This window comes from Uloborus diversus, chromosome 8 (genome assembly GCF_026930045.1).
Source record: "Uloborus diversus isolate 005 chromosome 8, Udiv.v.3.1, whole genome shotgun sequence".
Lineage (NCBI taxonomy): Eukaryota > Metazoa > Arthropoda > Arachnida > Araneae > Uloboridae > Uloborus > Uloborus diversus.
Window position 1 is genome coordinate 100,256,906 of NC_072738.1, and position 14,447 is coordinate 100,271,352.

General features: G+C 32.9%; 1 protein-coding gene across 1 annotated transcript in view; it reads left to right on the top strand.

Annotated features, from left to right (window-relative positions):
- The first annotated feature begins 8,944 nt into the window (after positions 1-8,944).
- The window catches only part of LOC129227980 (origin recognition complex subunit 2-like), a 28,631-nt gene continuing 23,128 nt past the window's right edge, over positions 8,945-14,447 (top strand). The window contains exons 1-2 of the mRNA XM_054862606.1: positions 8,945-9,114; positions 13,084-13,200. Coding sequence (XP_054718581.1) covers positions 9,054-9,114; positions 13,084-13,200 — 178 coding nt within the window. The 5' untranslated portion in view covers positions 8,945-9,053. The remainder of the gene's footprint in view (positions 9,115-13,083; positions 13,201-14,447) is intronic.

The window sequence follows — 14,447 nt, forward strand, 5'->3', positions numbered from 1 at the left end:
CTGAAAGAGTATGTACTAGATTTTTGTAATCAGTTAGAGTTGGAGATTTAAATACAGCCAATTCTGAAAGAACACGGGACTTGAAGAACATGAGTTTTCAAGAACATTTTCCGCGAATCACATGGTCTCAAACTACACAATTTTCGAGTTTTGTTCTTTTGAAAAAGAACAAAATACTTATATATTTGATATAAAATTATTTACAAATATGTCATTAGTTTGATAAATTGGAAAGTTATGATCAAAGGCAAAATTGTAAGTTTTTTTAAAAATCTTCATACTTGGAACGGATCCTATTTTTGTTAACTCAAACAACACGTTTTTCGAAGAACATGAAACCAATTAATCGTGTTCTTCGTTTGTTTCCTGTATATCTGAAGTTATAAGGAAAACGATGGAGGCCATCGCGTCCTCTCACCTGAGAGCCTAGTAAGATTTTCAAAAATGAGAGCTAGGACTTGATAATTTAAAATTCTATTAACTGTACCACCCGGGTTTATAACCTAGGAGCAACCTTAACATCGTTTAAATTTCAAACTATCAAACAATTTTCCAGACAGAAGACTTGCTTTCAAAACTGATATTTCTTTTGAAAGCGCACCACAATATAAATACGGCTGTACAGTGTGCTAGCTCACAAAGCACAACACGAATACTATTATTATTTTCTCGTCTCTTAAACTAAGTCTTTACGATTTCAACGTATGATTTTATTTAGGTTTTAAACATCTTAGTACAAAGTACAAGCGCTGAAAGAAGTTGAGTATGCAAAATGTGAGGACTGGCAACTATGTTCATATTCTTTTACGTGAGACACACACACAAAAAAAAAAAAAAAAAAAAAACATGTTGCCAACAGCTGTGTTGGTCCCTTTATCTTGTCCCCTCCCAATGCGTCTGTGCGTCACAGCGCTCGTAATCAGTGCTATAAAGTCAGAGTCAGTCATTTTCCCACAAAGCCCATAACTCTGTCAGTGCTTGTGCATTTAGAGTCGGACTGATTTTGGGGCAAAGGATTTGGTGTCGGAAGTTTTAAAAGTTTCGGAGTAGGAGTCAATCATTTTCTCTCCGACTCCGCAGCCCTGCCCGTAATAGCCAGTACTGTCCGACCTCGAAAGCCGCGACTAGCACCCTTGAACGGTTTTACAGGTACTTTAAAAAGGGGGTGATAGCTTGATTAAGAAAATGCACCATGGCAGCATTTCTGTTTAGTCCGATTTCCAAACTCATATTATCAAGCTCTCGGACGCAGCTTCGAAAAGCATACAAATTGCCAAATTTATAGCAAGCATTAATTTTTCTCAAGATCATTTACCACAACTAAATACTTGTCTTCAAGAAATAAGGGAGAATGCAATTGATAAAGATCATACAGACCTAATCAAAAAATGCCTCCTCTGTAAAAATCTTGAAAGTTTGTTACTGAGGCCATGAAATTTGGATTTCAAACATAGTCCGAAGATATAGTTCCGATCCGCATTGCTTACTCCAACGTCATTTTATGGTCTTGAAATTCTGATTTTAGGATCTCAATTTAAAAACTCGAATAAGAACATTCCCTCGCCTCAACATAATCGAAGGTCACTTAAAATTGTTTTTACAATTTCAATTTCAAAAACTTGCCTCGTTAGAATTCGTAAGCTCCACCCCTACCTCTAACGTAACGAAAGGTGATCGAAGGTCGCGTTTTTGAGACTTCAATGTCAAAAGAAAAAAATCGAGGGGAGAAACCTCACAACCATTTTCGATTAAAATTCTTTTAAAATTTCATTTTAGGAACTTCCAGTTTTAAAAAGAATATCAGGCGACATGTTATACAACCTTCCCACCGAGGACCTGATTACCAAGTAGGCCAAGCCTTGGCTCGTCAAATGCATAAGTTCTAATACATTATTTAATAAAAAGAAGAAGAAAAAAGATTTTCTTCTTTTTTATTTCCATTTTTATCCCCATATACGGACACTTTAAAAATTTACTTTTACGGTTTTCTCGAGAAACAAGACACCAATTGCTCTGTAATTTTTTTCACGTATAAGGTATGCTTCAGCTGTCATTTTAAAATAAAAATTGAATCTACCATTCATTCAGGGGACCAGCAAAAAATTGAGAAAACAACAAAAAGTTCCATTCAGAACTAAACGAGTACTTTCCCGTACACTAGTGTTGACTTTCTAGTATCCGAAAATATTTTCAAAATTAGCTAAAATCGCATATTTGCAACTGCAATAAACTATAGGCTGCACTGCAGGCACCGTCTAATGGCGGATGGAAAAGGTAAAACAAACGCATGCCGTAGCGTATAAAATGCAAATAAGTCTAGTAATTTTTGTTTTAGTATGATTTTTTTGTTTTATTCTTTTGAAATTAATATTTTAAGTCCTGTGAATATTCTGGCCCACGTAGAAAGAAATGATAAATCATGAAGCATTACTAAACGTTAGAAATTAATGTAAATCACGTAGTTTGTAGTTCTGAAGCGGTTATTTCCACGATGTTAAATTCGATATTTATCAATTCTGGATAGAACTACATTTTCGTTGTGGCCATAAGACTGACAAGAACAACATTTAATTCTAGATAATTTAATTATATGACAACACGATTGATTATCAAAATAGGAAGATGCTACGAAAATCTTTGTTTTGTTTGGCTAGCGCTAATTGTTTTACATTTGTAGCTGAGTTATTTCTCAAATTTCCGAATCGGTAAATTTTAATTTTTCTGCTCCGTAAGATTCAAAATTCTCGATTGAATGATTTAATTCTATGCAAATCATCAATAAAATTCTCACAAATACATGGTGGTAGTTTTCTTTTTAATTAATCGTCCAATATTTCTTTAAACTTTTTGAATTCTGTTATCTTCCATTTTCTTACGATTTTTATACACTCATATCACACTACATAAAAATGGTAATACTGAAAAGCGAAATCTCGCCAAGGGTTCTTTCCTTGCATATAGTGCCTAGCACAATACTGAAATTGTAACCCTAAACAATTTTTTGGCGTAACTGTAAGCCGATAACGTGAGCAACTGAGTAAAGTTTGCGCACTATTTTAGCGATTAAAATTTTCAGCTTTTATTTTCGCTAGTTCAAATTCTAAACGTTCTTTCTCGGTTAAACAGTTTTCGTTTCATTTTCAAGAATATTTTTGCATACTGTTCATTCGAAAAAAATGCTGCAGCGAAATAAGTTCAGAGTTAAAATAATTATTTTTAAATAAGGCGGAGATGAAAGCCTAATTCTTCAGCAATGTTATCGAATCGAGTTTAAGGTTAAAAAAAAAAAAAACTCATACGAATATAAATTCACACAAAACAATGAAAAAATGTTACCTGGTAAAATTTTATCCTCTTTGAAAAAAATAAATAAAAATGCTTCGAACAGACGAGCATATTCGTTGTTACTTTCATGCTAATGCGAAGCTTGTTAATCCAGAGTTTTCTTCTGTTTACACTCTCGCTATTTATGACAATCAACTCATTTTTTAAGCGGAAATAATGGAAACAAACGTTATTTTGTGACGCTCGAGAATACCATTTAGGGACAAAACAATTTATGTTGCTGAAAGCGATCTAAGACACATCGAATGCGAGAATGCGTTTTAATAAATACTCATAACAAACTTCCTAGGTTTACCTCAACAGACACTCGTTGAAAGCAATGTTTTACCTTTTTCTTTAATTTTGTAAATCACCGCAAGGTAGCATATTCGAGCGCTGGAGTTGCGAATTAGTTCAAACGTAACTTTTTAACATTTCAACCCGATTTCTAGAAGTAAAATATGCCTCGTTCATCTAAAGAAATAGATGCGTGAAAAATAAATAAACAAACAAATAAAGTAGTAGCAACTTTTAAACAAAGCAGCTAGTCAGAAGTCTAATAAAACTTTTGATTCGAGGAGCCGGAATCGGTCACTTTCTCACAAAATCCGCAACTCTGCCAATGCTTGCGAAGTCGGAGTCGCACTTATTTTGGGATAAAGTATTCAGAGTTGAAGCTGGAAGACTTTGAAATTCCCAGAGTCGGCGTCAGTCATTTTCCTTCCGTGTCTAAATTTTTGCCAAAGCTACGGAGTCAGAATTGGAGGCATTTTTAACACGCTTTTATGAGCTTCACTTGTATGTTTTGTGACTCCTTTTTGGACTAAGAGCTATAGTGGCTTACTGTTAGTACATTCCACCACTTTACGGAATGTTCGTGGCCGAGCGGTCTAACGCGCGGGTCTTCGCTAACCTCTGGGAATCATTGGGCGTGCGTTCTAATCCCGTCTACACCGAAATTAAATTTAAATTTTTGCAGTGGATGAAATTTAAGACAACTGATAAGAAGCCCCCAACGCTTTTTTTTTTTCTATTACAGTAAAATTAAGTGTTTGATCAATTACTTTATGTACTTGTCATCCAAAGATTATTTTTAACTTGTTAATTCATTTTGCTACTAAAGCGTGTTTTTTTTTTTTTAGTTTTTTAAACTATTCTTTTATTTCTTTCCTTTGCTTAATATGAAACGTTTAACACACCGAACAGCGGGCAATCGCCTTCGTTTCCTATTTTGATACTTTCGTCAGATGACGCGTTGGTTACTTTCAGTTCCCAATGCTATAACTGGAGAGGTCGACGGATCCGCCATTTTGGAACAAGCGCACAACAGGGAAAGCTACCTTTATTGGCAATCATTCTCAACAGGGAACGAGAGAATCGGAGAGCGAAGGTGCACACAGGCGAAATTTCGGAAACATTTGGCGTCGAAGCTTCCAGGCTGCCAGTCACTTCGCGGGCTATTATTCATCCATTTCTTTTTTCCTTCTGCATCTGCTAGAAATCTGAAAAATTGAAATCCTTTTTTTTTTCTTTTTTGGTAGCTGTTTACACAATTAACAATTAACAGTCAAACAACCACCCATTTGACTCAATTTAACACATGCTAAAGAAATGTAAACATCAGCAGCAATGCTATCGCTACGAAGAACTGGATCAAGTTTGCTCCAAAATGACGGATACGTTGGCTCCTCCACTACAAGTGCTTTAGGTTGAAAAATTACTTGCACATATTATTATATATCGTTAAAAAGGGCAAAATTTTCTGCGTTCTAAACAATTTATTTCAATGCTCTAACTTAATTACGGCGGGAATAATTTGCGTTTTTAGCTCGAACTTTTTTAGGCTTAGCTGAAATTTTGGCAATACTTTCTTCATTAAATCTATCAGTGAAAAGTGAAAAAATTGACCCACAGTTTTCTTTTTGACAGCATTGGAAAAAGCGAGATTTTTTACTCCAGATCTCTCTCGACCTTTGATCGAAAAATATAGCTTCTATCTTCAAAGGAAAAAAAGTTACAAGCGTTTTTAAATCAATTTCTAAATATGTCATTTTGATTCAGGTTGTCAATTATCTTATTTTCGCGTTGTTTCCATGGTTACGCTTTTTGAATAAATTGTTTATTATTTTGCATTTCCTAAAACTTATTTTATTTCATGTTTCCATGGTTACGCTTTTAAAATCCATTTTTAATTTCTTAAAAGTATTTTAATATCTGTCGTCATTGCTTGGAAGGGTAATTTTGCATGGTGTTTTGTTTCTTTTATTTAAGTTATTCTTTAAATTATTAAGTTATTCTTTTAATTAATTGTTGAACATATCCCAGTAAGCAAAATATCTTGCCTCAGTATTGCATAAAGGTTTGACATACAAGAAAAATCATCTTGCATTAATGCTGCCTCAATGTTGTTATGTTACTCCATTTATGCTGTCAGCAGGCTGCCACAATATTGACTGACAAGGTGTATGCAGCATAATATCAGGAAAATATCAAGGTAGGCTGCTTTTGTAATATTTCATACGTATTGATATGACAGGAAAATATCAAGATGTTGTTATGACAGCATGAAATCAAGGTCTAGGCAAGATGATCTTGCTTTTGTAATCTTGCATACGTATTGATATGACAGGATAATATCAAGATGTTGTCATGACAGCATGAAATCAAGGTCTGGGCAAGATGATCTTGCTTTTGTAATCTTGCATACGTATTGATATGGCAGGAAAATGTCAGGATACATTGACATGACAGTATGAAATCAGCACATTTGCAAGGTGTTTTATCTATTTATTTATTTGTATTATTTTCAGTTTAAACTCGAGAATTAAATTTCATTCTTTAATTATTTCTGTTATTCTATAAGATAGTTTTCTAGCCTAAGAATATTTCCTTAAAGCTGACATCTGATCGGAAATTCATATAAAGGTATTAATAGTACTCGCAATTTAATTTAAAAAATGAAAGTTTCTCCGTTTTGTGTAATACTTGACTTATTTTTAAAATTGGTGCTTCTAATTGTATTATAAAGACTTAAAATGCCTAGTTAGGAATAATTGCGAAAGTTTTTATGACACATTTAAGAGTAAAGAAAACAAAATAATAAATAAGTAAATAAATACAATAAAGTACATTTCCAAATGGATGTCAGCATTGAAAATATCCCATGGACAAAACACATGAATTTATCTTAAAGAATAACATAAATAACCATTGAATAAAATTAATCTTACTCATGAGATTGAAGTGATAATATGAAATTCTGGGCTTCATGTCCTTTGTTTCAAAGTCTAGGGACGAAGAAAGTTATTTTCGGCCATTTCTAACATTGATCGCACATCGTCTGCGATATGACTTGTTTAGTACTATATTAATAAACAAATGCAGTTATCAGTCATTCATAAGTTATTCCTAAAACAATACTATTCCACACTAATAACTAAGCAACCAACTTAACGAAGCCTAAAGAACGCAACGCCAACGCCACGTGCAGCGCCTCTGAACCGACTGAATCGTAGGTCGAAGGAGGAAGATGTGCCAGCAATGCGAGGGACGCTGGGTAGAAAGAACTATGCGCATGCGCAAGTATCAACGAAGGTCCACCTGTTCTATCGTGTACTAATTACCTTGACGGCGACAGCATGAAATCAATACATCTTGACGGCGTCAACATGTATGTAATGTTGTTATTGTAAGGTAATATCAATATTGATATTTTAAGATGAATGCAATGTTGCATACGTGTTGTTATTGTAATATTGCTTTTTAATCTTTATGCAAGCTTTATGCAGTATGAAACACGTCAATATTGACGCCGTCAGTATACTATCAAGATCTGTCAAGATTGATGCAAGAAATTTTGCTAGTAGGGATGTCACTTGACACAATTTTTGTTCTCAAGGTAAACCGGGCAAAGCAGCTTTTAATATATGAAGATTTGAAAGCTACTGTTAATGTGATTTTAACCTTTTTGTTTGTTTGGCGAAACATTTATTATTGCCAAAGAAAAACCATCCGCTTCACTCTCAAAAGGGCTGGGTTCCGGTAGCGTGGTCGCTTGGCACGTTAGGCGCTGAGCAGTTCAGTCTAGCATTATTGTTTTAAGGCAACCGTTAATGTAATTCATTGTTTTGGCGATTTGTTTTGAAAGAAAAGAAACTTTTGATTTGTTTTTATCCGAGTGAAATGTACAACATTTTCTTCTTTTTCTCTGACGATGATTTTTGAATGTTCAACGGGATGTTTTTTGCTTTTCGTTAGACGAATGGATTATGATAGCGTGGTTGCTGGGCAAGTTTGGCGATAAACAATAGAGCTGCGGAATTATTTTTACATTTGAACGATATTATTTGATGTCTTTTTTTGTTTATTTGGAAAAATATTTTAAATTGCAGTAAAAACCGCTTCACTCGCTAAATAGAGTTTTAAAGCAACTGCAAATTTAATTTAACGATTTGACGAAAAGTTTTAAATTCCAAAGAATTATTATTATTATTATTATTATTTTTTTTTTTTTTTTGAAAAGGTGTGTATGCATTTTATACGAAGAAAAACGATCATTTCACATCAGAGGGGGAGGGGGCGTCAATTTATTTTATTCAACGGACTTCCATTAAATTTTTAGCACGGGCATCGTTGTGCGGGTACTGCTAGTATATACTATAATAGGCGCCTAGGTATAAGGCCCCTATATATTTATATAGCGGCTCTTAGGTTGATCTAGAGCCGCTATATAGACAGGCCGACGCATCAGCTTAAGTTTAGCCATTTTGGATCGGATTTTTCATTGTTGCACTGCTTGGGTTACCACAGCACAGTTTCGGGTTTCGCCAAATTTGCCGAAAATAATACTTTATTTAATAAACAATTCACTTGCCGCTAATAATCGCTCGCATTGAACAATCACCAAGCGCGAACAATCGCCAGAAAAGACAACCAATCAAACTCGCGCTCCGATTCAAAAAGGCTGATCGTAAGCTGATGCGCCGGCTCGTATATATAGGGGCTTTAGGTTGATCTAAGGCCCCTATATATACGAGCCGAAGCATCAGCTTAAGATCAGCCCTTTTGGATCGGAGCGCGTGTTTGAGTGGTTGTCTTTTCTGGCGAGTAATCAAGTTTGGTGATTGCTCACTGCGAGCGATTATTTGCGGCACGTGAATTGTTTATTAAATAAAGTATTATTTTCGGCAAATTTGGCGAAATCCGAAACTTTGTTATGGTAACCCTGGCAGTGCAACAATGAAAAATCCGATCCAAAAAGGCTAAACTTAAGCTGATGCATCGGCCTGTCTATATAGCGGCTCTAGGTTGATCATGTAACAGCAATGACGTCAGCTAAAGCTAAAGCATCGGTGGTGACGTCATTATTTTAAACGGTGAGTTACCGGTCACCGTTTGATCATAGAACGCTGCGGTTAGTAACCAGGTTGATTTGTCGAACACAACCAATGACAGCAGTAGCAGTCACCAGTTGATCGGTTGAGGTATACGAACACAACCTTTGAGAACGGGCCATTCTCGTTGCATTCCAGTTTGAGCTCTTTAATTTTTCAAGTAATTTGTATACTGGCAACACTATTGTGTTTTACGCGCGAAAAGTGTAAACAAAGTTTTCACTAGCGCTGACAACAAATGATTTTATACATGTTCTGTTTTTCTTAGCTGCTTTTTTTTTTTTTTTTTTAAGTGAAACATCAAGCTTAGATCTCTATCGAAAAACAAAAACAGCCATGTTGAGAAGTAAAAGTATCAAAAACAAAAGCGTTAAAAAGTCACCCCGAAAGCGTTCAGGTTTGCTTGCGTTACTTTTTATGAATGTTTACTTTTTGAGGGTATCATTCTCCCCCCCCCCCCCCGAGTGAAAATTATTCCCTCTAAACTTATGTAATGACTTTTGTTTTCTAGCATTGTTGTTGAAAATAAAAACATAATTCCATTTCAGTGGTTGGAAATGCAGTTTTATTCTTTGCATTGTTGGTTGTGAGCAGTTAAGCACTGCTCATTACACTAAGATGTAGCTACAATTACTGTATCTAAGGAAACTCTTCTCTGTATTATTCAATTTATGCTAGCATGTTTCCCAAGAGGCCTTTTTCTTCCTTGTGCGACAGTTATTAGCATATATTTTTTACATGGAAAATTGAGAGGTTGTATTTCAGAAAATTGATTAATATTTAGTGGAAACTAGTGTATGGTTCCCGAATATAGATAGTTTTACTTTTTTTAAAAAGCACTCTTTTTTTTTTTTCTTTTAAGTGTGCCATAAAATTTAAAAAAAAAATGTTTATGTAGTTAAAACCTTGTATTTTGAGAAAACTTCCTGGTTACAAAACACTTTGCTTACACTTTTATTGACTAATAATTCCCTCTCCCTGTGCGCAGGGGGTGCTCTCAAAAGTTTACAGATTCTAGTTGTGGCCTAAAGTTATTCCAACAAACAAAAGGAAGAGTTTGCACAAACCACAGACACGGAAGAAAATGAATGTGCTGCTGAAGAACTATTTATGTAAAAGATTCAGCATTTACTGTTCCATAAATCACAAAACTTGATGGCAAAACTTTAAATGGCAGATTGGCCTACAAAAATGAAATACGAATAAACAGAAAGATTAATTTTTGTTTTATGATTTTGTTCTTAATATTTTGATCTCAATTATAGATATTTTCATTAAAAAATATAATATATATGTTCTGTAATTTTATCAGGTATAGGGTCAGGTGGGGTAAAATGGGTATAAAATAGCCTACTTTTGGATTTTGACTCGACTATTTTTGTCGAAATATTTTGTTTCTAATTTTTTTTTTTTTGTTTTATGTATACATTACATATGTTGAGAGTAGCATTAAATGATTTTCACACATAATTTGATGCAAATTTATTTTTGAGAGGAGTGTTTATGACTATATGTTTTCTATACCCATTTTACCCCATGCAGGTGAAAATGGGTAGCCTGTGGGGTAAAATGGGTATTGAAGTCAAAGAAGTGATAAAAAAAGCATACTATTTGTTCAATACAGTGTGATAATATAGACTTAAGAGTCAGTTAACAAAATTTTACAATTTAATTTTAAAAAAATAATGGAAACAGTAAATTTGACAAAATATTAATGAGGTTTCTTTCAATGCATGATATCCATACTTGTCATTCCTTAAAAAAAAGTAATATCCTCGATTGTTAAATTGTGGCTCATTAATTTTTTTTATTATTTTATGTTTTTCGATGAATTCCATGTCGTCTATATCAGGAAAAATAAAAATCCCCCATCTCGGATTTTTTAAAAATATTTCTTCTCATATTTCCCTCAACAGCCATGTATTTGCCAATAAGTTCTTTCTTGCTTGTTTCCTCTAAGTATAATATTTATACCCAGGCACCTGTGGTTAAACTTTGCTTCATAAGCATATTTTTAGCAGTTTTCCAGATACTTCCTCTGAATGGAAACTTTCTTTTTCCACTATTTTTTATTTTCTTGTTTTTTAATTCATTATTTTTTTCACTTTCAACTCTTAGCCTTCCTGAAACATATTTGTCAATACTTCCTGTATTTGCCAGCATACATTTAAGTTGTTTTAAATAACTCATGCAGGTAATTGTCAAATCTGAAGCTCTTGCTGAAATTGCAGACAATATTGCACTTTTCAAATCTTTATAAGGTGACGAAATCGTGCTTTGTCAAGTATAATTTTCGGATTGAAACGAGGATGTGTTCTGAGAATTTAAAGGTACATTAGAGAAATTGGTAGCATCTGATTGCAATCAAATACAAATGTGACGACCAGCAACAGGCTAGGCCCAGCATATTCTGAGGAAATTTTTATTTTGTACGCAAGTGCGCAAAAACTCTAAAAGAAGTATACCGCTGGCTTCTTATTATTTGTTATGATGGAGCGAAGTTTATTTTATAAAGTCATGGCATTGCATACTTTTATGATTCAATCATTTTAAATTAACCACAAATGAATTAACATTCATTTAAAAGAAAATATGCTGTTGTATCTTTTAAAACAACTTGCTGGAATGATAAGCCTAACCATATACCCATTTTATCCCATTATCAATATATGAGATTAAAAATGTCAAAAAATTAGTAAATAATCTAACTTTTTACAAAGTTATTATTTAGTAGAACATCATGCAGTATCAAAAGAGCTTTTAAACGTCCGGGAATAGATTTCATTGTTTTTTCTTTCTTTTTTCGCGTAATTTCTGAGTAAGTGTTCAACCACAGTTTGAGTCTTACTGTTTCTAGCTCTATTTTCATTTCAAAGCTGTATTTTCGTAATCTAGCCCCCAGATATCTCTAAATATGTTACATTAAGTTCAAATCTGGAGATTGAGGGGGTATTTTTAAGCTTAAGGACAATTTTTGAGGCACCAAACGCAAACGTGTGCTTCTTATCGTTATCTCGATAAAAAACAAAGTTGTTTCCGATTACCAAATTTTGGGCTAATAGTTTAAAATTGCTTTTTAAAATATTTAAATGAACAGCATGATTCATTATTTAATCAAAAAATTCCAAATTTACAAGTCCGGATGCTGTAAAGCACCCTCACACTAAAACACCTTCACCGTCCTGATTAACTGATCCAACTAAGTTCTTCAGATTAAATTCCTCATTTTTTCTTCTATTTACAATTATACAACTATTTAACCCAAAATGTTGAATTTATTTTCATCTATAAGTAAGACGTTGTTCCAAAACGTTTTGAGCTTATTTATCATTGATTTTGCTACGGAAAGCGTAAGCTTACTGTTATTCGCATGAACAAGAAAATTTCTGCAGGAAGAGGTCCCATTTAATTCAGCTAATCAGAGAACTTGGCGAACAATTTTAGGTGAAAATTAAACGTAAAATGTTTCATTCAATTCTTCAGAAATTTTTTCAGGACTCAAATGTGTACTTTTCATAATTTTTTTAACTGTAAACCTCCAATCACGCATTGTTAACTTTGCTAGTTTACCTTTTCTTACCGTGTTTTCGATCCGATTCTTGTTTTTAAAGCATTTTATCAAGCACTTCACTATAGAATGGTATAAATTACCTAATTTAGAGACATTTCAAACCAATTTACCGCTACTGTGAGGAAACAATTCAAATTTCGAATTGTGTTTGTGGTGTTTTCCAAATACCAGTCATTTTAAAATAATAAGCACAATATTAAGGAATAAATAAAAAAAAATTAAAGCCAAATGACTTTTAAGGGTCAACACAATGCAAAATTAATAAAAAAAATGACATATGATAGTTTTAATCATGAATTTATTCGAAAAAATTTGAGCGTACGATGACTTTTGTGGCGTATTATTTCTCCGTCTCTTCATTTTTTGACAAATTTCAAAAATAAAATCTGGGAATATTTTGAAAAAACTACTGGGTTTTATTCAGAATGGCATAAAAATGGTGTGAAAAAAAATTGGACTTCATATTCAAATTCAGTTTTGCGTTATTTTGGTTTTACTACAAAATTGCAAAGTGTACGAACACTTTTGGGAGCCACTGTATATCTTTATTAAAATATTTTATGTCTTTATTACTGACATATTGAAACCAAAACTAGGGATACATCCAACTTCTGATAAGTCCAAGTTTCTTTCTAGTCCCTCCAGATTCGAGTAATCAAGAATTGGTTGAAAATGTATTTGGATATGACCCTCTGCCATGGTTCAATTTTGCAGATGTTTGAAAAATTTATTTTGTACCTTTTAAAATTTGCTTACTGGTTTTTTAATTTAATGTTCTCGTTTATTTTGAAATAGTTTCAGAAAAACCTGCAAGAAGTAAAAATGATTTGTGTTGTGCTAATACTGAAAAACCAGAGCCAGAAATTTCAGATGAAAAGCATGGCTATGTTTTACGCCAGAAAATTAAACAAGGTAAATTTACTTTAGCTGTGTATAGTATTACTAAAATAAAGTTAATTATTTTAGCCTTTATTTTCACCACAAAAAGCACAACCTGTGAACTAAGGGGAAGAAAAGAGTTAAATGTTTATTTTCCAGTCAAAGCAATCTTTAACCCCCCCCCCATTTAAGTCTCTTAATATGTCTTAGGTTTCATTTATTATATCATAGGTTGATTTTAGTTCACCTTTATTCCATAGAGTAAGTAAAGAATTAATTGAGATTTAACTTATCACAAGAAAGTTACTTAATTTTTTTTAAGTGTTCCCCCACACATTTTTAGGAATGTATGGCATCCTGACACTTTTTTAAATCAACCTTTGATGCATGCTGTCCTTTTTTTTTTTTGCATCATTAAATATGCCCGCCTATCCCCTTTGAAGTTAAAACAACATTTAAACAGATGAAAAAAGTAAGACAAAACAACGTTAGATGAAGCACAAATTTGCAATTTGTGCTTCATCTAACGTTGTTTTGTCTTACTTTACTGTTCAGCACAAAGGTATTTATTTATCTTATTTAAACAGATGGTTTACTTTTTTTTTTGCATAAATTGTTTAAAAATTTTTTTAGCACAATGTTGCTATTTTTTGAAGTATAATTCCAGTTATACATATTTGTGATATATACACACACATTAAATGGCCATGTATTAAACTTTCTATTATTTAACATTATTATGTATTTCTGCCTTGCATTAGAGTTTTTGTGAGAAAAATAGCAAATAATACTTGACGTACAGACTTAACTAAAATAGTAACTTAATAGCTTCCTGCTTCATCAAAGTTAGATGTTTTCATGTGGGACATTGAACTTATATATCTACATAAAAAAACATTATTATGTAAAGGTTACAAATTAATGAGTGCATTTTTTGTTCTAGAAATTTCAAAATTTTCAATTTTTCCAGCTGAAAATATATTCTTTCTGAAAAAAAAAAAAAAACCTTTATGATAAAGCTGATTTTTTTCTCTCCGAAAATTATGGTTTTTTTCTGACCATTCTCATTGTTAAACATGTCATTTTCCCACTAGAATAGTGTAAGAAGATTGAAAGAAAAGATTGGCTATTACAAAGTACTTTCAGTTTTGAATACATATTGAGTACAAAAACAATAAAAAATATATATATATTTTTTTTTACTACAAAATTAGTTTAAGAAATTGCCCATTTAATTGAATTGGTATGTCTTTTTATCAGAGAGCATCCTGCCCTGTTTT